Source organism: Myxine glutinosa, chromosome 2 (assembly GCF_964187855.1).
Source record: "Myxine glutinosa chromosome 2, kmMyxGlut1.1, whole genome shotgun sequence".
NCBI classification, from domain to species: domain Eukaryota; kingdom Metazoa; phylum Chordata; class Myxini; order Myxiniformes; family Myxinidae; genus Myxine; species Myxine glutinosa.
In genome coordinates, this window is record NC_136262.1 from 215,143,825 (window position 1) to 215,168,283 (window position 24,459).

Genomic DNA, 24,459 nt, shown 5'->3' on the forward strand with positions numbered 1-24,459 from the left:
TATCGACGGGAACTATTCTAGAAGTCATAACTTGACGACGATGACGACTGTATGTTACCTGACTGTACACTCAGTATCATCCCATTTCAACCTACCTTACAGATCTACTAGTCTTCAGTAAGCAAGAATAAGTACATAACATCCTGTACAAGGACAAAAAAGAAAACTTTTTTTTATAAAAAGCTAGCGAAAATAAATTTTAAATAATTTTTATGCGACTGGTTCACGGACCCCCTGAAGCAGGTTAAGAACCTCTGATCTAGGGGAAAGCCTTCTCAGAAGAGTGGAGGCTGTTATAGCACCGAGGGGGGGGGGGGGCGCAACTCCATACTAATGCCCATGAATTTGGAATGAGATGTGTGATGTTCGGGTGTCCACATACTTTTGGTCATGTAGTGTAATATATATATGTATATACATATATACTGTATATACTAGTTTGGATCGGCTTGCGATGCTTGCCTCACCACGCGTCATTACAGAGGAACAGGCTTGTTTTAGCTGAGGATAATGACTGTACCTGAGTTGCTGTGTTGTCATGATTTACACCAATCATAATACAAACAATTATTTTGCATGATTTTATTTGTAGTGTTTGTGATTACATTTTTATAAGCAATTTAGGTTGGAAAAAAAAAAAAGATTTAAAAAAGAACCCCTCATCACATACATATGGGAGGGGTAGGTGCAGACTGGAAGTTTGGGACGATATATATATATATATATATATATATATATATATATATATATATATATATATATATATATATATATATCAGAGCAAAAGGTAGGGTTTTCATGTAACAGACATCCAACATCCAGAATGGAAGACGAATGTTCGGCAAAGGAGGGGGGAGGGGGGGAGTGTGGGTGTACAGTGAAAAAAAACAAAAAGCCTTTTCTGGCCCCTCACCAAATAACGGCGGTGGCAATACTCGAAGCATTTGAGGTGGAAACCGCACCCATTTCTTGTTGAATGGCAGGTATTCAGCCCCGCTTTATGTGGACATTACAAAGACTGTGGTTCGCGATGGCGAAGACCCCCTTGAAACGCAGCATCAGAAGACTTTCATTGGAAAAATTCCCATCATGCTGCGATCTACCTACTGCCTGCTCAGTGGTCTTACCGACAGAGACCTCTGTGAACTCAACGAATGCCCTTTGGACCCTGGGGGTTACTTCATCATAAATGGGTCTGAAAAGGTATCGTCTTTGCATTTCCTGAAGAAAAGAGAATTATTTTTGTAAAAATGTGGTCGGCTGAGATTTAAATATATATATATATATATATATATATATATATATATATATATATTGATATTGTACATTATATATCATTTTTTTGGTTTGTTTGTTATTGTGCAGGTTCTGATCGCTCAAGAGAAGATGGCGACCAATACGGTGTATGTTTTTGCCAAGAAAGATTCAAAATACGCGTACACAGCTGAGTGCCGTTCCTGCCTGGAAAATTCTTCTCGTCCGACCAGCACCATCTGGGTCAGCATGCTGGCCCGTGGTGGGCAAGTGCGTACCCGCTGCACCTCTTCTCTCAAATTTAACTCATCTATCACATCTGCCTTGTTACATGACCTCCATATGCAGTAAAATCAGTGCAGGGATGCAGAAGTTGTAGAGAATGGAAAGATGGTTAGTAGGTGTACTTCTCACAGACCTGTCATTTTTGTTCTGTTGCAGGGTGTGAAGAAGAGCGCCATCGGTCAGCGTATCGTTTCTACGCTGCCCTACATCCGGCAGGAAGTCCCAATCATTATCGTATTCAGAGCCTTGGGCTTTGTGTCTGATCGTGACATCCTTGAGCATATCATTTATGACTTTGATGATCCTGAGATGATGGAAATGGTGTGTTTTAATGTTCCTCCATGAGTTGAGTTCTCCCATGGTTAATTATATCGATATTTTGTTTCACTTACCCAGTGATCGTAACTTGTCCTCCCGCTGATCCTCTGCAGGTGAAACCCTCTCTGGATGAGGCATTCGTAATCCAGGAACAAAACGTTGCACTAAACTTCATCGGCTCACGCGGTGCAAAGCCCGGTGTCACCAAAGAGAAACGAATCAAATATGCAAAAGAGATTTTGCAGAAAGAAGTCCTACCTCACGTGGGAGTCAGTGACTTCTGCGAGACCAAGAAGGCCTATTTTTTGGGGTGTGTACAATGTATTGGCAAAGGGTTTGGTTTTTCCCATACATGAGTAATGTTCTGCCACTTCACATTTCCTCAGTTCTTTGCATTTCTCTTTTTCTTATTGCTGGTTCTTTTATGGCCCAGTTACATTGTGCATCGTCTCTTGTTGGCTGCCCTGGGCCGTCGTGAGGCTGATGATCGGGATCACTATGGCAACAAGCGGCTGGACCTGGCAGGACCACTCCTGGCCTTCCTGTTTCGTGGGTGAGCTCCAGCGACATCTTCACACTTGATAAATATTTAGCTTTAAGCAGCAGCTTAATAAAGGAACTAACATAATGCCTTGTCTTGAATTTACAGCATGTTCAAGAACCTGCTAAAGGAGGTTAGGATGTATGCTCAGAAGTTCATTGATCGAGGAAAGGACTTTAACCTGGAGCTGGCCATCAAGACCCGCATCGTCACGGACGGTCTGAAGTACTCGCTGGCGACTGGAAACTGGGGAGATCAGAAGAAGGCTCACCAGGCCCGAGCTGGTGTGTCACAGGTGGACAATCCAACTTTCCTTCTGTTCCATTACGCCTACAGATTTGTATAACTGACATTAAAATGTCAGAATATAAAGATGGAAAAAAAATTTTTTTGATCCAATCCTCTCATCCTTTTGCGACTTGTACCCCCTGCTCCAGGTGTTGAATCGGCTCACATTTGCCTCAACCTTGTCCCACTTGCGGCGGCTGAACTCACCCATTGGGCGTGACGGCAAGCTTGCGAAACCTCGCCAGCTACACAACACGCTCTGGGGCATGATCTGTCCAGCTGAAACCCCGGAGGTAGGTTGATCGATCGATAATGATGTAGCGTTCACTGAAAGTGTTCGTGTGTATGTGTTTGTGAAGCACACTCAAAATGATCAGGTTTTTGTCAATATGAAGATGCTGGTATTGTTTTGATCAAAAGCAGTTGTAGAAGAGCTGAAAAGCAATGGGAATAGTGTGTTTGTGGGCTACGTGCACATTAGGAAGTTCAACTTTAATAAAGCGCTGTATTAAATAAATCCAATGCCATGTCAAAAAATGCATATAATTGGTCTCTTCCTTCAAATCACCAGTTCATATTTCCTTCAGGGTCATGCTGTGGGGTTGGTGAAGAATCTCGCCCTGATGGCCTACATCTCGGTGGGCTCACAGCCCTCGCCTATTCTCGAGTTTCTGGAGGAGTGGAGTATGGAGAACCTGGAGGAAATCTCTCCAGCTGCTATCGCCGAGTAATTATGGGGATTCTAAAATAATAATAATTTTAATTGGCCTATTGAGTAGAGGATTTTATGCTGGAAGTTTTTTGTTTATTGGAGTGTTATGTTTTGACCACTTAAGGAAAATCTTCCTCCCTCTTTTTATTTTATTTTTGTTTTAGCTGTTGTTCCAGCAGGGGGCGATGCAGGGCTGCAGGCTAAGATTTGGCTTGGTATGATAATTGGGCTTTGATGTAATTAGTTACTGGGATTATTTATTGATCTATTTCTTTAAGACTGCATACTTTTACGTACATTACTGTAACATTAGTAAATTGGCAAGTTAACTTGGGAAATGGGTCGTAGCTTTCTGAGCCATGCTCAGATGGGATTGCTAAACGGGTCAAACCAGCTGTAACCGATTATGCATCACACTATTATTCCAATTGCAATCTTGTCCACATGACCCTTTTCTTCCCCCTCAGTTCCCACTTTCTTATAAGGATTTGAACACTCACTGAAGCTGACATATTGATGTATTCACAGTTCCACTAAGATCTTTGTGAATGGCTGCTGGGTGGGCATTCACAAGGATCCAGACCAGCTGATGAACACGCTGCGAAAGCTGCGCAGACAAATGGACATCATTGTGTCTGAGGCAAGTTGGGAGTGTGAGGATGATGTTGATTTCTACCTCCCTCCCCCCCCCCCCCCCCCCTCCTTTTTCAATACACATGCAACTCTCACCGTTAAATATCACTCAAAGGGACTTCTGCGTACTTTGTTTTTGCAGGTGTCCATGGTGAGAGACATCCGTGAGCGTGAGATCCGAATCTATACGGATGCTGGAAGGATCTGCCGACCATTGCTTATTGTGGAGAAGCAAAAGCTTTTGCTGAAGAAGCGCCACATCGACCAGTTGAAGGAAAGAGAGTACAACAACTACAGGTGCCTGTGCATTTCAAACTTTGTGATTGTTGTGGGATTCTCTGGTGTGCTGCACTAATGACTGTACCTTTTATCATTACTATCATATTGTAATGTCAATTACTATCATAATATGATCATTACTATCATATTATATCATACTGTACCTGTACCTTGTGTTTGTCCCTTTCTGTGAGTGGTTTTCTCTGGGGTAACCTTTCATCCCACACAGCTGGCAGGATCTTGTGGCGAGTGGTGTTGTTGAGTACATCGACACACTGGAGGAGGAAACGGTGATGTTGGCAATGACCCCCGATGACCTCCTACAGAAGGAAGTCACGTACTGTCCAACCTACACCCACTGCGAGATCCATCCCTCGATGATCCTTGGTGTTTGTGCTTCCATCATCCCATTTCCTGACCACAATCAGGTGATCTTCACAGACATTGAGATCTGGACACAGATTCCTAGCGTGCTTGTGGTTATGTTGCATTGAATTTCTCGATTGTTGCCGATTTGGGGAAATAACTTCTTTTTTTTTTAAGCTGGCATATCCTTGAAGCTTCTCATACTTCCCAACAATGGCTTGCCCATTCCATGCCTGCCATCCCGTCCGCTTCATGATACAAGTTGTTTTTTTTATCGTTTCTGGAAGTACCTTTCTGGATGACAGAGATCTGTAATCTGGTAGTGAAAGAAGGCCGCATTCCAGTGGATTGGGAACTGAGTGCCCTCGTCCCTCTATACAAGGGGAAAGGTGACCCTCTGGAGTGTGGCTCGTACCGAGCGATAAAGTTATTGGAGCATGGAATGAAGGTATTGGAAAGGGTGTTGGAGAGGAGGATAAGGAAGAAGGTGAAGATCGACGAAATGCAGTTTGGATTTATGCCAGGAAGAGGAACGACAGACGCGCTCCTTATTGTGAGGCAGTTCCAGGAGAAGTACATGGAGAGGAGGAAGAAGTTGTTTCTTGGGTTTGTTGATCTGGAGAAAGCATTTGATAGGGTTCCACGCGAAGTATTGACATGGGCATTGAGGAAGTTAGGAGTGGAGGAATGGTTGATCAGAGTAGTGATGGCAATGTACAAAAGAGCACGCACAGCTGTAAGGATGAAGGACGGGAACAGTGGTGAGTTTGAGGTGAAGGTGGGAGTGCATCAGGTGTCGGTACTAAGTCCACGACTATTTGTAGCTGTGATGGAGGTGCTGGCTCAGAACGTAAAGGAGGGTTTACCGTGGGAGTTGTTGTATGCAGATGATCTGGTGTTGATTGCGGAAAGTATGGATGGATTGAAGGAAAAGATGAACAAGTGGAAGGAATGTATGGAGACAAAAGGTCTGAAGGTGAATATCGGAAAGACTAAGGTGATGGCAAGTGGTAAAGCATGTGGTGAGGTGGAAAGAACTGGGAAGTGGCCATGTGCTGTGTGCAGGAAGGGTGTCGGAGTGAACTCCATTCAATGTACAATGTGCGCTGAGTGGGTTCATCAAAATGCAGTGGTCTGAGAGGGTCATTAACCAGTGTGGCAGCGACATTCAAATGTACGGTTTGCACAGAGGGAGCTGCAGATGGAGGAAATATTGAGTTGGATCTTGGAGACGGCGTGAAGCTGGAAGGTGTGAAAACATTTTGCTACCTCGGAGACATGCTGAATGGAGAAGGTGGATCAGACTCGGCAACGGTTGCTGGAGTGAGATGTGCATGGAAGAAGTTTCGGGAACTGAGTGGCGTGCTGATGAGGAGGGGAGTGTCGTTGAAGCTGAAGGGAAAAGTGTATGCTGCATGTGTGAGAAGTGTTATGATTTATGGGAGCGAGACATGGGTAATGAACGTAGATCAGCAACGAAGGGTGGAAATGCGAATGGTTCGGTGGATGTGGGGAGTATCGTTGAGAGGAAGACAAATGATGAATTGTGAAAGATGATGGGAATAGAGCCTGTGATTGATGCTGTCAAGAGGAACAGGTTGAGATGGTTTGGTCATGTGTTGAGGAAGGATGAAAGTGACTCGTTGAGAAGAGTGATGGAAATGAATGTAGAAGGAAGTAGAGGACAGGGAAGACCGAGAAAGACTTGGCTAAAGATGGTGGAAGAAGAAATGCGGGCAAGGGGGTTAACAAGGAGAGATGCAGAAAATAGGGCAAAATGGAGAAGATTGTCATGGGGACCGCAAGGCTAACCCCCGCTCTAGCAGGGAAAATGGCCTTAAAATGCATGTTGTTTGTTGTTGTTGTTCTGGAAGTACCTAGTCTTCTGCATTTGTTTTTGTTTTTTTAAGGCGTAACCCATAGGGCAAGGCCGTCTAGAACAGTATTTGTCCCCTCAAACGTATACCAATCAGAGCTGAGGATCTGGTCACATTACAGTGTGATGTGATTACGTCTGATGTCATTACGGCATACAACGGCTGACTCTCCACCACCACCATTTTGATTCCAATTTCGTTCAGGCCGAACATATCGTCGAACCTGTCATATATCACAATCGCCATGCTCTACCTTTTACGTTTTTCATTCAGTGTGAAACACAAACAAACCGATTGTTAAAATGACCATCAAATATCAAAACCACAGACGTTATGGATCTTCCAACGACACAGTATGTATAGGCCTTGGGCTTCATGCCTCACCTTCAGGCCGCTTTGGACAAATTGAGCCCAGGTTTCTTAATACAGTCGTATCGTTTCAGTAGTATCGTTTTCGTAATAATAATAATAACTAGAACTGCCCCTTTAAAACTGCTGGCAGTGATGACCGGTTTACTCGCACCCACTTTTGATACAACCCCACTTTTGATACAACCCCACTTTTGATACAACCCCACTTTTCATACAACCCCACTTTTCATACAACAATTTCATACAACTTTTCATACAACAATTTGACAATTTTTCAATTGTCACCATGCCAGTTGGCTGGGTGTGGGTACCTCTCTCACCAGCCATGGCTCTTCAGCAAAGGACTTCTGCGACTCACTGGGACTGACACAATCTGTCAATTTCCCGACCCGGATCTCAGTCAAGGGAGCATCTTCTCTTCTGGATTTGGTTATGACAAACTTCCCTGAAAATGTCTGCTGCTCTTCTTCTGCTCCAATCGGCTCATCTGATCATGTGCTTGTCAAAGTGGACATCTCTCTGACCATTCTCAGAGAGCCTCCTCAGCGTCGACGAGTCTGGCATTTCACTCAGGCCAACTGGCACGGTCTTCAAGCAGCCATCAATCATCTGGACTGGTCTCCCATCTCTACCGCCTCTGACATCAACTCATCCTGGGAATTCTTCCAAAGTAAACTGCTCTCTCTCATGCACAGATTTATCCCATCTCGTCTTCAGTTGTCATACCCTTCCTCCCGTCCATGGTACATGGAATCTTGTGGTGAGGCTGTTGCCCTGAAACAACTTGCTTTCGTCTCCTGGAAAGCAAATCCAACGGAAGGAAATCTCATTTCCTTTCACAAAGCCCGAAACAAGTGTGTGTCCACCCTCAGGAGAGCCAGGAAACAATATCTCACCATTCTCAAGGCCGAACTCTCTTATCTGTCTCCCTCTTCCAAATCCTGGTGGCGTCTGGTCAAATCTGTTTCTGGTGTTTGTTCCCCCTCCATCCCCTCCCTCACCTCAAACGGCTTAACGGCTGACTCCGCACGTGAAAAAGCTGAATGCCTCAACTCTGTGTTTGCCTCTAAATCTTGTGTCCCAAACCCATCCCTCTCTGTACCCACCGTACCCAGTCGTACCCAGCTGCTCCTGGACTCTGTGTCCTTTCCTCCTGACAAGGTGGAAAAGTTTCTGTCAACCCTCGACTCTGATTCTGCAACTGGTCCTGACGGCATCAGCCCACGGGTCCTAAAATCATGTTCTTCTGCTCTTTCACTCCCTCTTTCTGTTCTCTTCACCCTCTCTTTTGCTCAAGGTCATCTGCCATCTGCTTGGAAATCAGCCAACATCACCGCTTTGCACAAAAAAGGTGCAAAAACAGATCCCAGCAACTACAGACCAATCAGCCTTCTCCCAATTATCAGCAAAGTAATGGAATCCATCATTGCTTCGTATATTAAATCTTTCCTCTTCTCCAATGGCTTGATCTCTGATCATCAATTTGGTTTCAGACCAGGTCACTCTACTCTGGACATGCTGCTTCTGCTGTCTCAACAATGGATGGAGGTCCTCAATGCCAAACAGGAAATTAGAGCTGTCTCCCTCGACATATCACGTGCCTTCGACACGGTCTGGCACCCCGCTCTGCTCACCAAACTCTCCTCCTTTGGTATCCATGGAAATCTCCACGCATGGCTGGCGGACTTCCTCTCTGGTCGTCGTCAACGTGTGGCCCTGAATGGGTTTCTCTCATCTCCTCTTCCTGTTCAGGCTGGAGTTCCCCAAGGCAGTGTTCTGGGCCCCGTGCTTTTTCTGGTCTTCATCAATGATCTCTCTGACTCTCTCGAAAATCCTCTCTATCTCTTTGCTGATGACTCCACTCTCTGCCGCTCCATTCCTCTTCCCTCAGATCGGCAGTCTGCTGCCTCCTCACTCTCTGAAGACCTGGACAAAATCACAGACTGGTCAAACAAGTGGAACATGTCTTTCAATCCTGACAAATGTCACACTCTTACTATGTCTCTCCGAAAAGATCGACTGGACAACCCTCCCATCTACTTTCTCAACAATCCTCTCCAAGAAGTTCTGTCGCTCAAGATTTTGGGTCTCACTATCTGCCATGATCTTTCTTGGGAAAACCACATTTCCAAGCTGGCCTCCAAAGCCAGTCGCCGACTGGGCATCCTCCGTCGTGCGAAGTCCTTCCTCGGCACACCTGAGCTCCTCACCACATACAAGGCTTTCATCCGCAGCTCAATGGAATACTGTTCTCCCCTATGGGCCGGTGCTCCTGCCTCACACCTAGCTCGGCTTCACGCTGTTGAAACCAAAGCTTTCAGAATTATTGGAATCTCCCGCGATGAAGCTATCTCTGAGGGCCTTTCACTCACTCACCGCAGGCAGGTAGGTGGTCTTTCTGTCTTCTACCGACTCCTCTCCGGCCTTGCACCCCCAGCTCTCTCTGTGCTCTGTCCCCCAAATATTCCTACAGGTCGCACAAGATCTGCCAGCAACCCTCTGATGGTTAAACTGCCGAAATCTCGGCTCTCTGCTCACCTTCACTCTTTCATTCCTCTTTTCTCCCGCCTCTGGAACAAACTCCCTCACTCCCTTCAATTCCACTCCTCCCTCCAGGTCTTTAAAACAGCTGTTCACCACCATCTCTTATCTTCCCCCATTCAAAACCTTGATCTTTTCTACCCCCGCTAATTCACCCCAGATCCACCTTGTTTGAAATTCCAACTTCTTTCCTGGAAGTCCTGGCAGTGTCCATATGTTTTATACCTCTCCCACCGCCCCCTTCCCACGCCCCCCCCCCCCCCCCCAAAGCCCTCGCCCTCTCTCAGATCTCTCGATGTCTCCATGTCTCTCGGTCCCTGCTCTCAAATGTTGTGTTTGTGTCCTTCCCCCTCTCTCCCCATCTTGTCTACCGCTCCCTATGTTATATGTTTTATGTGTCGGTTTGTCTTTCTGTGTGATTAATGTTCGCTCTTTCACGAGCCTCGATCTTGTATACAAAACAAAAAAAAAAAAAAAAAAAAGAAACTGATGGTACCATCATAGGAATGATATAACATTTGTTGTACAATTGATTAATGTTGTTCTTGTGCTGTTATTCTTGTGTGACCTTAATACAATACTTGTTTTTTGGTAACAATTGGTGTGGTTTCACCATTGGTCTTTGACACACAGAATAACACATCTTTCTGCCGTGACTCCTTTCGGGGCTCGGAGGTACACCATGACCCGGGTTTGGGGAGGAGCACGTAACACCCGGCTACGCCGCTGTTAGACTTTCGGGCTTGTTTCTTTTGGGAGATGCTGAAAAATTATCAAGACCCCTTTTGCATGCCACTTTCCCAGGGAATGCATTTGTTTTTTTTGGAGTAACACGTACCTGCCTCTATTCCCAAAGAACAAATCACATATTTTCAGATGTTATTGATGAGTGTACAAGTAATAATGCATGGTGTCTCTCCAAAAGTCCCCCAGGAACACGTACCAGTCAGCCATGGGTAAGCAGGCGATGGGTGTGTACATCACAAACTTCCATGTTCGAATGGACACACTCGCACACGTATTGTACTACCCACAGAAGCCGCTCGTGACAACGCGTTCCATGGAGTACTTGCGCTTCAGAGAGCTACCAGCTGGTATGTTCGGCATTACTAGCTACCTGTTATGATGTGAAATCCGCAGTATTATTATAAAGTTTTTTTCGGGTTGTCCGTCCGTACGGGGGTCCATGATAGGTTTTCGTTACCGCAATAACTTAAGAATGGCTGAAGAAATCCAAGTCAAAGTTGGTACAACATTGTATAATGATGCAAAGATAAACTGATTAGATTATGTGGTCAAGAGATAAAAGGTAAAATAAATGACTAGGTCCTTTTAGGTAAAAATTCTGTTACCACGCTAACTTGTGAACCAGTAATCGGATTTTAACCAAATGTGGTATAGTATATATTATGATGCAAAGATGAACTGATTAGATTTCGACATCAACAGGTCAGAGGTCATGTCAGGTAAAAATGTGATACTTGAGGTCAGCTGAAAGGATTTAAATCAACCTTGGTACAAGTAATTGTGATGATGTAATAATGTAGGCGGAGGCATATCGGTCGATGTCGCGACATCGTATTATGTCTGGTTTTAATTGAATTGTTTTGCGAAAATTGATCATTCATATATATATTTTTTTTTTTGCAATTTTCTTTATGCATCTCATCTTCAGGGATTAATTCGATCGTGGCCATCGCCTCATACACGGGATACAATCAGGAGGACTCGGTTATCATGAACAAGTCTGCTGTGGACAGGGGGTTCTTCAGGTATTGCTGTAGGCCAAAAGATCTGGCTGTTTGAGGAGAGCCTTTAAGCCAGCGACATTGTTTGATGTTCAAACTTGCTAGATTGCTCAAGAACTGTCTCGATTATCACTTTCTACTGGATTCAACCCTGTCATGTGATGAGCTAAAATGTAAATTTGCACCTTTCTCACGTACCATCAGATAATGAAGAACTTCTTTAAATGATTTGCTCTTAATCCTTCGTGTTCTCTTTCCTTTCCAAGGTCGGTGTTCTATCGCTCCTATAAAGAGCAGGAAGCCAAGAAGGGCTTTGGCCAAGAGGAGATGTTTGAACGGCCAACAAGAGAGACGTGTCAGGGTGAGCCGTGATCTCGAAACCACCATTTCCTTGGAATGTTTGAGCTTCAGGAGCATGCTGCTTAATGAATGCCCTTTATTTACGTTGTACTCACAAGTCGAACTGTTTTCTTTTTCCTGTTGTCTTTGATAAAGAAGCTGTTACAAAGCCAATTTCCTCATGGGATTCAGTGGTTGTTTTGGCTCAAAGCCATGCAGGTTGTCTTGATTATTGGATTCCTGTGCTTATGCGTAGGCATGCGGCACGCAATATATGAAAAGCTCGATGATGACGGACTGATTTCCCCGGGTTTGCGCGTCTCTGGAGATGACGTCATCATTGGCAAGACCTCATTGCTACCCGATACAGAGGACGAGCTGGAGGGCTCAACACGCCGTTTTACCAAGCGCGACTGCAGCACATTTCTGCGCACGAGCGAAACTGGGATCGTCGACCAAGTCATGGTCACTCTCAACCAGGAAGGGTACAAGTTCTGTAAGATCCGGGTGAGTCACGGCGAGGGTTCGTAGGCTATGTATGACATTTGGAATTATCTTTGACTAGGTTTGACTATAAAATATGATACATTAAATCATTAAACAAATATTGTTGACTGCATATTCATTTATACTGGAGGTTAAGAAATCATCTTTTTTGCTTCGTTGGACTATTGTGATTTTCCTGCTATCCCCAGGTCCGGTCAATTCGGATCCCACAGATCGGTGACAAGTTTGCCAGTCGTCATGGACAGAAAGGCACTTGTGGTATACAGTATCGACAGGAGGTAGGTGTGCATGAGTGCATGCGTGTGCACCCATGGGCACTTCATCATTGCAACTTGCGAATTTGACATTTGACCCACTGGTATTTGCCACCAATCCCTGTCTCTTCATGCCCCTAACCTCACTAGCATCTGATTTCAACTTATCACAAGTTTTTTTGTTTTTTTTTAAACCAATGTGTTGTGCTGTTGTGCTGTCGTGCTGCCCCAGGACATGCTCTTCACATGTGAAGGCATCTGTCCAGACATCATCATCAACCCCCACGCCATTCCATCCCGAATGACGGTCGGTCACTTAATCGAGTGCCTGCAGGGAAAGGTGAGAGTCCAACTCCCGTGGAGCACCAATATAATTCTTTAATATTCTCGGTTTGGTTATCGATTTTAATTTTTACAAAAGTACTGCTTCACATACATTTTAAGTTTGTTGTGGCATTTACTTTGCAATTCAAATGTCATTAGTGACCTTCTTCCAGGAATATACAGTACTGTATATTAAAACCAGAAAACTTGAAGTCTTGCTAGGAAGGTAAACTGGAGGACATTCAAGTATTTTGCTTCAAACAGTGTACAGCAGACAATAGTCATATGGACAGCATCATCTGATCAACATATGACTGGATGTGATATAAACCTCACTGTTAGAGGAGGTACATTTCGTTCCTAATGCTTCATTAAGCCAGGATGATGAGACTCTCTGACTTCTGGGTACAATGGGAAAGTTGACACCTTATACCTGTTCTGCACGTCTCCAAATATGAACCAATAAGACCAGAGTTTCAGCCTGGCGTTTATGCTGGCTTGCCAATCCTGAAATCGCCTGAGCCACTCTGTCATCTGTCGTCACAGGTTTCAGCAAATAAGGGTGAGATCGGTGATGCTACTCCATTTAACGACGCGGTGAACGTGCAGAAAATTTCGAACCTTCTCCACGAGTATGGCTACCACCTCCGTGGCAATGAGGTATGTTCCGTCACAGGCGGACACTGCTCGGTTTGAGGTGTGCACGGTGGCTGATGTACGCACGGCCACTGTATATACAAACAGGATGTAGCATTTGGAAATTTGCTCTGATCCTAGCTCCAATTGTGTTGATGTCCTGGGCAGTGCTCCAGGTCTTTTCCTACTGAGCCAGTGTGTTTGTGTTAAACCTGCTATGCTGGAGATGTCAACCAGACCACCAATGGAATTGCTGCTGATTTCTTCTTCTTCCTTTTTTCGGAGGTCAATGTTGATGGAAAAGTTTGATATCTTGCTTCCTCTGTCCTTACAGGTTCTGTACAATGGATTCACTGGGCGTAAAATAAACTCTCAAATCTTCATCGGCCCCACATACTACCAGCGGCTCAAGCATATGGTGGACGATAAGATCCACTCACGGGCGCGTGGCCCGGTGCAAATCCTCAACCGACAACCCATGGAGGGCCGATCACGGTACGTGCCTCCTCCTTTGCCTGTTTCAATGAAATCGCATCCTACCTGCTTGATCAGGATCAATTTTGAGTCCTCTTCCCCAACCCCCGCATCATGGATGGATGGTTTCGCCCATTTGGCATCCCCATGATTCATTATTTTTGTTTCCTAGGTTAAATACCGTTGTACTTTTAAAAATCCATTGTGATGTTTATGTCCTTGTCCTGTAAGTGATTTCCACACTTTGCTGTAACCCTCAAGTGTCTCACTCGTTTTATGTTTTTGGGCAACATTCCAAGGTTGTTAGCACAAATGTCAGATGCAGTATTGTACAAGGCCATTGGTAGGCGTTTGTGCCCTTGTACATGAATTGCAACAAAATTGGTAAACAATGGACAAATTGACGCGGTCTATGGGATTGGAACCTGTGATTCCAGCATCGTCAGCTAAGTGCGCAGATGGGAATGCCAAACAGACCAATCTAAATGAATTCATTTTTGTCCCCCGTCGCACTGCGGAGCGAAAGGGGGACTATGGTTTTCCCCTCCGTGCGTGTGTGCGTGCGTGCGTAAGCGAAGGACCGAATTCTAATTTTGTGTGTGGGTGCAACCCACGTCAAAATCCAAGATGGCCGCCGCCATGTATGTCTGAACCTTAAGCGGAATATCTTGGAAAAATAAGCGAAATACCAACGTCTAATCTGGTGTATGGGTGTATCTAGGCATAAGGAAGAACGCTATTGAAAATTGGGTCGCCACGTCAAAATCCAAGATGGCCGCCACCATATATATATGTCTGAACCTTGTGAGCGAAATATCTTGAAAAATATACGAACTACTAACTTATAATCTGGTGTGTGGGTGTATCTACGCATAAGGAATAACGCTATTGAAAATTGCGTCGCCACGTCAAAATCCAAGATGGCCGCTTTGCGTCTTCCACTTTGTCAACTCGCATCACTTCACCAACGAGGGGCCTAGGCGTAACGCTTGTTGTCCCCCGTCGCACCGAGGAGTGAAAGGGGGACTATGGTTTAAATTATTATGCAACATATTGTTATTATTCCCATGCTTTAAAAGAAAAATAAAAAAACTGACATTGACGGTGTACTTGATAAGTTCATACTCCAGGGGATGGGGACTTCAGGTCACAGGGGTCAAAACAGATGATATTTTTAACTCGAATCTTAATATTGAGACATTCCTGGTGGAACTTCTTGCCATCTTTCAACTTTGCTTTAGGTGGGAAGCGTTGGGATTTGAGATGGTGTGCCATCAACTTCGCTCTAGTTAGGGTACCAAGAGGGTACTCTATTGTTTTTGTACAGATTATTCTTTTCTTTCCTTTTTTCTCTGCCCTCATTTTTACACCTGCATTTGCTTTTAAATTTGTTTTCTCCACAACCGCTTGAGTGATTGACACACAACTTTCAACATCAGAGCATTTACCCATTGAGAATTGTTTATTGATCATTATGACGTCATAGATCATGTGCTATGGCAGCCATGTTGGAAAAACGGAAAAACTTTGGACATCGCTGAAACTGCTACACAAAAAAAATTGAAACTTAGCAGAGGTCAGGAACTTGGGGAACAACATTAGATAACGATTGTCATTGGTGCCCTAATTATGATATAATTGGATTGGTTGAATTCCTTATTGAGGGTGATCTACTAATTGTTAAAGGGGTTTCAGAGAAAAATATTTTAAAGGTTTTCCTTAAATCCAATATGGCTGCTTCCCTGTAAACTATGACATCATACTTATCCAACTTTACTCCTCATGGCTTGCAGTTTGTTAAGCACCCACGTTGAAATCACTGCTCTCAGTTATAATTGGCAGTTCTTGGGATTGACTAGCCATGAGAAATATAAGTTTGATTTAAATGATGTAATAGGATGGCATTGTCATCGGAATGGGCGGCTTGGGATGACATTGGCATTGGAACAGGCGTCGTTCGGTACTTGGCATAATTGCTCAGTTATTCTAGTTATAAATATTAAATGTCGTTTGTTAAATTGTTTCTCGTTGGCCATAATATAATGACTGTGTGGCTTCGTACTTAATCACATTATCCTATTGTTGCTGCTCGTTCATGGTCAGACTTATGGCGAGGTGGCCATGGCCGTCCTGAGGCTGCTTGTGTATTTTGTTTGGCCTCAGTTGGTCTCGAGCTTGGAAACTTCTGCCCTGCTTCTGCCCTTCTGCCCCTGCCTTCTGCCTTCAAACTTCTGCCCCTGTGAATGGCTTTATAAATACTAAAGCAACATCTTTTACGATGTTTCTGTTTATAAAGTGCATCTTCACTTCATAGTGCTTTTTCTGGGGTGCCTTGGTGGTTTTAAAATTATTATTATTATTATTATTATTATTATTATTATTATTGTTTTGCTTGGTTGAAACTTCTTGTGCATCTGGTTTAGTCCAGTTATTAGTTGTGTGTTACTAATGTTTTGTTTGGTGCAGTCGCCAAATAAACCTGGATGTTTCATTGTTGTATCATCAAATGCCGCTCGATCCCAATGTTTCTGCATGGTGCTTTCTGTGTGGTCACTTTACGAGGAGGTGGGATGCGGTTTATGCCCTTTGTGGTGTCTCGTCGCCTTCCGGGTTACGTCTTTTGTGCAGACAGCAGTGGGTGTCTTCGGGGTAGTGAAGTCTTCAAACATGCTGCTTGTGTGATAGTTCAAAGTGTACTCCCCTACTCCCTGCAACAGCTGGAACAGTTGTAGCTTCTGCTGCTTTCTTCATTCTTGAAGGGAACGTCCCACGCGCATTATCTGATTGGAACTGGACCCACATTTCTCATGCCAAGATTAGCTTGCAATGTCACGCAGCACATCGGCACTGGAAAGAGCAGAATTGTAACTTAATTATGTACAAAACAAGTATAACCCATAGCTTGCTTGCTTTCTAAACTCCATGCTCATGAGACAATACCCTGCTGAAAGCTCGCATTGGCCATGACCTCAGTCATACAATAAAGGATGGACCTTCTTCGACATATAACCTCACAGTGGATGCCATTGTCCGGCCATTAACATTTCACTAAAACATCTTCTCACAAACTCCCAACCGATTATGGACCAAATTTGGTACAATGCATCAGGACAGCAAGGTCTCATGGAGTTGTGCTCCCCATCCAGATCCGCCTATTTAAAAGGTGTGAAAGGGGGAGAAAGGGTTTCTGCCAAATATTTGTATTTCATTCAAAAATCTTCTTCTCAGAAACTGACAACCAGATCCAGACCAAACTGGCCATGCGGCATCGTGATTATGCCCTAACATTAAGTTGTGATCCTCGTGGGCGTGTATCGCCCCTCGAAAGGGAGCACGGGCTCCCTCCTCTTATCCCTCATGTTCACTAAAACATTTTCCTCACAAACTACATGACCAATATGGACCAAATTTGGTACGATACTTCAGAACATTATGGTCTCATTGGGTTGTGCTCTCCATCCGGATATGCCACCATAAGAGTCTGAAAAGGAGGTTTCGACTCAAAATCTGTTCATTAATTTTTCTAAATCTTCTCAGAATCCATGTAGGAATAAGTCATTCCCCATTTTTATTGTTCTGTAGGATTTTAATCGTACCTCTCCAGCTTGTATTAGTCTTACAAGCTTTTGCTTTGTCTGTTGTTCTGTTCTCGGTAGTTGGCTTGCCCACTGTCTAGCTATTGAATAGGCAAGTAAATTGTCGATTTATTTCATTAAAGCATTAGCATGGCTTTTGAAAGTTGATCGTTAATAACAATAAAGGCTGACATTTGATGAGGACCACAGGAGGAAAGCGTATGATTTGCTGCTCCACAAGTGAATCCCGGTGATTGTTTCCCGTGATTATGCCTTGTATCCAGGGACGGTGGCCTACGCTTCGGGGAGATGGAGCGGGACTGCCAGATAGCGCACGGAGCTGCGCAGTTCCTTCGTGAACGCCTTTTTGAAGTGTCGGACCCGTACCAGGTGCACGTGTGCAACCTGTGCGGTCTTCTGGCCATTGCCAATACGCGTACACACACGTATGAGTGCCGAGGCTGCCGGAACAAGACGCAGGTATGGCGTACTCGGCGCTTTTGGTAATTTCCAGTTGTGAATGGCAGACCTTTAAAGTGACTTTAAATCAGGTCATTGGTTTTTAACTGTTGTCTGTGATTGGGCAAAATGCCTTTGTAACCCCATTTGTCTGTGCTAGTAACTCCAAATGAAATGATTGTATCCATACTTCTCCTTCTTTCCTTCTGCATCCCTCGCTGAAGATCTCACTGATACGTCTCCCCTATGCCTGCAAACTACTCTTTCAAGAGCTCATGTCTATGAGCATAGCTCCAAGGATGATGGTGGCCTAGGCTGGAACGTGCACACACTAATGGACCAACGGGACGACGTTTTCCTTTTGGGTCCATCTTCTATATGCCCTTAACCCCTAGGGTGTACCTTGACCTGTTTGACATTGGAGTTTTTCTTTATTTTATTTTATGTTTACCCAATTATGGTCATGATCATAAAAACAAAAACATTCCCATTCCCATTCCTCAATTATCTGCACAAGTACAAGCTCAAGTGACTTTCTCGAACCCTTTTGCTGTTGCCATTTTTTAATTGGCAAATAAAGTTGTTGTTTTTTATTAAATTAGACTGCCGGAAGCTTGTATGAGCATGTGTAGAAAAGGCTTGCAATGGTACACTTTTGTAACCTTTAATCCCAGAGTAAAATAGCACCAATAAGTGACCAGAAGCAGCGGGGAAATGCCGCCATCTCAGGTCGTCAGCCATGTTGAAACAAAACGATGCAGTAGTATAAATCGGACAGCTGAAACGCCAGTCATACGATATTCTTATTTTGTTTAATCAGACGGTAGCTACAAGTATAAATGCAGTTTTATTTCTCCAGGTGGGGAAGGCCGCACACTTTAGAGCTCCTCTTCGGTTTCTGAAAAAGAGAGAACGACTGATTCACAATGGAGAACACATTTGCGTCGTAATCGTGGAGTATGAGAACATTAACATTGCCAGAATTAAAGCCAACCTGGTAATTAATGCTTAACTCATCCAGTGCTGCTGGTATTTCTTTATTGGTATACCATGTGCGATCGCCAGCGATTTCAAAATGCCCTTTGTACCTAGTTTGGTGTCCGTGGGGATGTCTGCCAATGATGACACCACATGGATTTGGCCCATAGCCGAAACTCTTCCACCTTTATTCTTGGCCTGGCACTCGTACTCCCCGTCATCCTCGTCTCTTAGGGGGTTGATCTGTGGGCACAAGTGTCAAACGGTAGTGGGTGCGATTGCTGCTTCTGCTGTTGTTTATTTTTCCATTGCATTCACGATCCCAGTTGTAAGGCAGGAATGTTGTTTATTTTATTTTTTTAGGAGGTAGCATAGCCCTGGTGGTGTTCTGTACCTAAATGTTGTTTTTTTTGTTTTTTTTACTGCATACACCATCTCAGATCCATTCTAGCCTCAACATTTCTCGACCTGTGAACACCCCGAAGCTCTGTCAAGACTAAGAGTATAGGTGTACGTTATTATGAACCTATGGCTCACTTACCAGCACCCAACCAGTGACTTCATGCTTTTCGGGTCCGCCTCGTGTCTGCACTGCCAGGTTCTCCCGGTCTCCTGGCAACATCTCCACCTTAGCATCACTTCCTATACGTGGCAACTAGGCACAGTGTGACATGCCCAACCTTCATACCAATCAACAGCTGATGGTTAAAATGTAACCAAATTGCAAAAATACTCTTGGCCAGAAAATCTATACAATGTAAAGAGGGCTTATTAGTATCATAACCTTTAACCCCAAAGTATCTATTTTTGTTTGAAAGAGCTGGATTGGTTGTCTCAGGCTTGCAGTGTATAGACAGTGATGTAGACATCCGCGGATCTTCCATATCTGTCGTGGTTCCTTGAACTCGTTTATCTCAACTACTTATCTTTTCAGCAACTGCACAACCCTACAGATCATTGATCAAAACATTCTGGGTTTTTTTAGTCGTGTCTCCACAACATCGAATTAAATTGTTTCACAAATCGTGTCGACTTCGACGTTGTGCTTACAAAACCAAGATATCTTTGTACTTCTGTGACAAGTCAACTCGGCTTGGGATCATGGTGGATATCCGTATGCCCTCAGCCTTTGCCGAGTGGAATGCTGTGGCTTGCACTGATTTGCAAAGATAACTGGCTTTTTGTATTCCCGCAACAGAATTCCTGACACGAGATCTTTTTTCGCGATGCAAGCCTTGTTTTGTCGGACAAACACGAGCCTTTGTGTCAGTCAAACGGCCGGAAAGTCTGCCAGGCCTGTTTACCACAAAAATTGAAGCCAGGCCTCAGGACAGATGGTTTTAAATAGTCAAATGGAAATATTGATAGCATTTCCAAAGCAGACCCACAAGCAAAAGGATTTCAGAGAATCATTGCAGGGAAAGTACCAAGTACTTTGGCTTTTTGTAGAATTGTGGTTATGAGTACATCAGTATCAAAGCACCATCCAGACTAATGTCCAGAGAGTTTATCTTTAACTTTATTACATCTGCCACTGAAGGTGGACAGAGCTTCTGTGTGGCAGGATTCATTTACCTGGGAACAACCCCTGTTTGTCTGTTTGTGAGCAAGATATCTTGAAACGTTATGGATGGATTTGGATGAAACTTGGTTGATTGGTTGGTTGTGATATGAGGGGGGATTGATTTGATTTTGGTGCAGATCCAGATCCTAGAATTTTAAAAGTGATTCTTCACCATTGAGGGATGCGGCCAAAATAGTATATAGCATGATATTTCAAAAGGTTGTGGATGAGTTATGACAAAACTAGGTGGATGAGTTCGTTAGGTGACAAGAACAAGGCGATTTGATTTTGGTTCAGGTCCGGATCCAGATGCGGCCTATCAGTGGGATACAAAACGTACACTGTTCAGCCTAGCGGAGGTATGCGCTCCACCGCGTTTGTGCACCATGAGTTTGTGCACCATCCATCAGAAGGACACTAAGCTAGAGGGCCTGTCTACCAGCACCGGTCGGAAGTTAAAGATTCCACAGTTTCATTTAATTGTGATGAGTACGTGAGTCCTGTCCTGACTGATTACTGGGAAGATTGTGGTCTCTCTGTCTTCTACAGCCTCCTGCTTTTGCACCCTCTTCTCTTTCCTTGCTTTGTCCCCCTCAGGTTTCTGCAGGGTGCACATGGTCCACCATCAAACCCCTTCTGGTAAAACTCGCAAAATCCAGAATAACTGCTGACCTCAAGCCTGGTGTTGGCTTAACGGTTCAGGTGGCTGGCTTGAGATATTGGGGTCCTGAGTTTGAGCCCGTGTCATGCCGTTGCATTAACATCAGTTGGGTTGACTGAGCCGGCCACCCTTTCTCAGTCGGAAAAATGAGTACCAGATGATTGGTAATGGGGGGCACTGCATTTGTGGTACAGCCACTCCCCGAGGCAATTGATGAAGCCAAGCAGCCACAGGCTGCATCCAAACAAACACCACTGCTCTACCCTCATTAACCCCACCACTGCAATCCCTCCTCCCAAATTTCCAGTTTTCCCTCTGTATCCATTTTGTCCACCCTTTGCATTGTCCCCACATCCATTATTTCCTATAGGTGGGAACTCCATTCCAACTCCACCGTCCATTTAGGATATCTTGCACGATGCGCAAGATTGGAGGTCTCGTCTCTTCAAAGCTGTCCATGCGCGCTCGCTTTCGAAGTTAAGTAACTTTTCACAATTGTGGTTTTGTCGAAACTGTATCTTTCTCTCGGTGTATGTAACTATTGGTGTGTCTTTAATAGTATTCTTGGTGTTGGTTTTTCATACCTGTGTACAGAATCGTCGGTCTTTCGTATCGCGTATTCTGAGGCCTAAGTGTAGTACTAGGCTACCGTGTCCGACCTTGGCTTGAGGCTTTGTTTTTGTCTCGGCGGTTCTTCGATCGCGCTGCAATTACTTTCTGGTCTCTGATTTTCCCAGTCTTTTCACCCCATACTTCCTTGTTTTAAAATCTCCTCAAAAAAAAAAAAAAAAAAAAAAAAATTTCCTTCTGTTCTTATTCGTTTATTCGTTCTTATTTGTTCGTTCGTTCTTCGACCACGTTGTTTGTGATCACGTGATCACGTTGTTAAAAAATGTCATCTGTCCCCTGAAGACCTGTATTCTGTCATATTCTATAACACCTTTTTCTTCTTCTTCTATAAAAGGATGCTTTCGACTTGCTCACCAAATCTATTCATTCCAAAAAAAAATTCCATCTCTTATAGTGCATCTTTCATTCATTCCCTAAACTCTCCAGCACTCCACCCATCCTTCAGCATCCTCAAACGTATTTTTGACTCGAATGTCTCAAGAAACTCATTTTGCAATAAATGTTCGTTTCCCATTAATCGTACACTTTTCAAAATCCAATGTCACCCCTCCCCTCCAAATCTTCCCCATCACCCCTTCACTCCAAATCTTCCCCATCACCCCTCCCCTTCAAAACTTCCCCATCACCCCTCCCCTCCAAATCTACCCCTTTGCCCCTCCCCTCCAAATCTTCCCCATCACCCATCTCTTTCAAATTTTCCCCCTTGCCCCTCCCCTCCAAATCTTCCCCATCACCCATCCCTTTCAAATCTTCCCCCTTGCCCCTCCCCTCCAAATCTTCCCCATCACCCCTTCCCTCCAAAACTTCCCCATCACCCCTCCCCTCCAAAACTTCCCCATCACCCCTCCCCTCTAAATCTACCCCCTTGCCCCTCCCCTCCAAATCATACCCATCACCCATCTCTTTCAAATCTTCCCCCTTGCCCCTCCCCTCCAAATCTTCCCAATCACCCATTCCTTTCAAATCTCCCCCCACACCCCTCCCCTCCGAGACTCTCCCTCGCTCATCCCCTCCTAGACTCCCCTCTCACCCCTCCTCCTCAAAGCGTCCTACCCGCTTCTTCCCCCTTCCAACTTTCACCTTCATCTCCCTCAACCTTCTGCCTCGCTCTTCCCCCTCGTCAAATAACACCTCACTGCGCCTCTCCCAATCACCATCAAAGCTTTTGTCCGCCCCATTCTTCCCTTTCTCCAAAAAAACCGTGATCCCGTGATCTTTTTTTTTTTTTCTCCAAGCTATTCTGTAATCTCTGACACACCTTCAACAGCTCTCCATATCTCTTCCTCCTCTTCCACATCTTACCCTACCGCTCCCCCCCCCCCTGTTCTGTATCCGATGCTCCCCCTTCCTCTTCCTTAACAGTATGGACCTCAAACATCCGGGGCCTTCGCTCAAACTTGTCTGATCTCTCCATACAGGTTGCTTCTGACAAACCAGACGTGATCTGCTTAACAGAAACTTTCCTCCATCATGATGTCTCTGATTCCTTGGTATCTCTCCCAGGTTACTCCCTCCTCCGGTATGATAGACCTGAGCCTCGTCCTGGAGGTGGGGTTGCTATCTTTATAAAAAAACTCTCTTCCTCACTCGCCCTGCACTGCCCTCTCTCCACCTCACCCCCAGGAATACCTTTGGCTACGGCTTCCCCTTCGCTCCCACCTTTTGTTCATATGTGTGTTGTACCGTCCACCAAACAGTGATGACTCCATCTACATCTCGCTGTCTGAGAATATGGACCAACTTCTATCTACCCATCCCAACTCTCTCTTCCTCATATGTGGTGATTTCAACTGTCACCATGCCAGTTGGCTGGGTGTGGGTACCTCTCTCACCAGCCATGGCTCTTCATCAAAGGACTTCTGTGACTCACTGGGACTGACACAATCTGTCAATTTCCCGACCCGAATTTCAGTCAATGGAGCATCTTCTCTTCTGGACTTGGTTATGACTAACTTCCCTGAAAATGTCTGCTGCTCTTCTTCTGCTCCAATCGGCTCTTCTGATCATGTGCTTGATAAAGTGGACATCTCTCTGACCATTCTCAGAGAGCCTCCTCAGCGTCGACGTGTCTGGCATTTCACTCAGGCCAACTGGCACGGTCTTCAAGCAGCCATCAATCCTCTGGACTGGTCTCCCATCTCTACCGCCTCTGACATCAACTCATCCTGGGAATTCTTCCAAAGTAAATTGCTCTCTCTCATGCACAGATTTATCCCATCTCGTCTTCAGTTGTCATACCCTTCCTCCCGTCCATGGTACACGGAATCTTGTGGTGAGGCTATTGCCCAGAAACAACTTGCTTTCGTCTCCTGGAAAGCAAATCCAACGGAAGGAAATCTCATTTCCTTTCACAAAGCCCGAAACAAGTGTGTGTCCACCCTCAGGAGAGCCAGGAAACAATATCTCTTCATTCTCAAGACCGAACTCTCTTATCTGTCTCCCTCTTCCAAATCCTGGTGGCGTCTGGTCAAATCTGTTTCTGGTGTTTGTTCCCCCTCCATCCCCTCCCTCACCTCAAATGGCCACACGGCTGACTCAGCACGTGAAAAAGCTGAATGCCTCAACTCTGTGTTTGCCTCTAAATCTTGTGTCCCAAACCCATCCCTCTCTGTACCCAGTCGTACCCAGCTTCTCCTGGACTCTGTGTCCTTTCCTCCTGACAAGGTGGAAAAGTTTCTGTCAACCCTCGACTCGGATTCTGCAACTGGACCTGACGGCATCAGCCCACGGGTCCTAAAATCCTGTTCTTCCGCTCTTTCACTCCCTCTCTCTGTTCTCTTCACCCTCTCTTTTGCTCAAGGTCATCTTCCATCTGCTTGGAAATCTGCCAACATCACCGCTTTG

The 24,459-nt window shown here is 44.8% G+C and overlaps 2 protein-coding genes across 3 annotated transcripts in view; one reads left to right on the top strand and one right to left on the bottom strand.

The window, feature by feature from the left end:
* The window catches only part of POLR2B (RNA polymerase II subunit B), a 72,082-nt gene extending 53,284 nt beyond the window's left edge, over nt 1–18,798 (top strand). For both annotated transcript variants that reach the window (XM_068106314.2, XM_068106315.2), the window contains 21 exons: nt 984–1,203; nt 1,366–1,524; nt 1,696–1,860; nt 1,971–2,167; nt 2,291–2,410; nt 2,507–2,693; nt 2,836–2,979; nt 3,274–3,413; nt 3,927–4,038; nt 4,174–4,328; nt 4,540–4,738; nt 10,392–10,560; nt 11,142–11,238; nt 11,481–11,575; nt 11,810–12,060; nt 12,249–12,338; nt 12,547–12,654; nt 13,185–13,298; nt 13,609–13,769; nt 17,608–17,803; nt 18,007–18,798. In XM_068106314.2, coding sequence (XP_067962415.1) covers nt 984–1,203; nt 1,366–1,524; nt 1,696–1,860; nt 1,971–2,167; nt 2,291–2,410; nt 2,507–2,693; nt 2,836–2,979; nt 3,274–3,413; nt 3,927–4,038; nt 4,174–4,328; nt 4,540–4,738; nt 10,392–10,560; nt 11,142–11,238; nt 11,481–11,575; nt 11,810–12,060; nt 12,249–12,338; nt 12,547–12,654; nt 13,185–13,298; nt 13,609–13,769; nt 17,608–17,803; nt 18,007–18,096 — 3,169 coding nt within the window. In that variant the 3' untranslated portion in view covers nt 18,097–18,798. The remainder of the gene's footprint in view (nt 1–983; nt 1,204–1,365; nt 1,525–1,695; nt 1,861–1,970; nt 2,168–2,290; nt 2,411–2,506; nt 2,694–2,835; nt 2,980–3,273; nt 3,414–3,926; nt 4,039–4,173; nt 4,329–4,539; nt 4,739–10,391; nt 10,561–11,141; nt 11,239–11,480; nt 11,576–11,809; nt 12,061–12,248; nt 12,339–12,546; nt 12,655–13,184; nt 13,299–13,608; nt 13,770–17,607; nt 17,804–18,006) is intronic.
* The window catches only part of IGFBP7 (insulin like growth factor binding protein 7), a 73,242-nt gene continuing 67,215 nt past the window's right edge, over nt 18,433–24,459 (bottom strand). The window contains exons 4-6 of the mRNA XM_078772695.1: nt 19,302–19,415; nt 18,871–19,003; nt 18,433–18,680 (exon numbers count right to left, since the gene is read on the bottom strand). Coding sequence (XP_078628821.1) covers nt 18,661–18,680; nt 18,871–19,003; nt 19,302–19,415 — 267 coding nt within the window. The 3' untranslated portion in view covers nt 18,433–18,660. The remainder of the gene's footprint in view (nt 18,681–18,870; nt 19,004–19,301; nt 19,416–24,459) is intronic.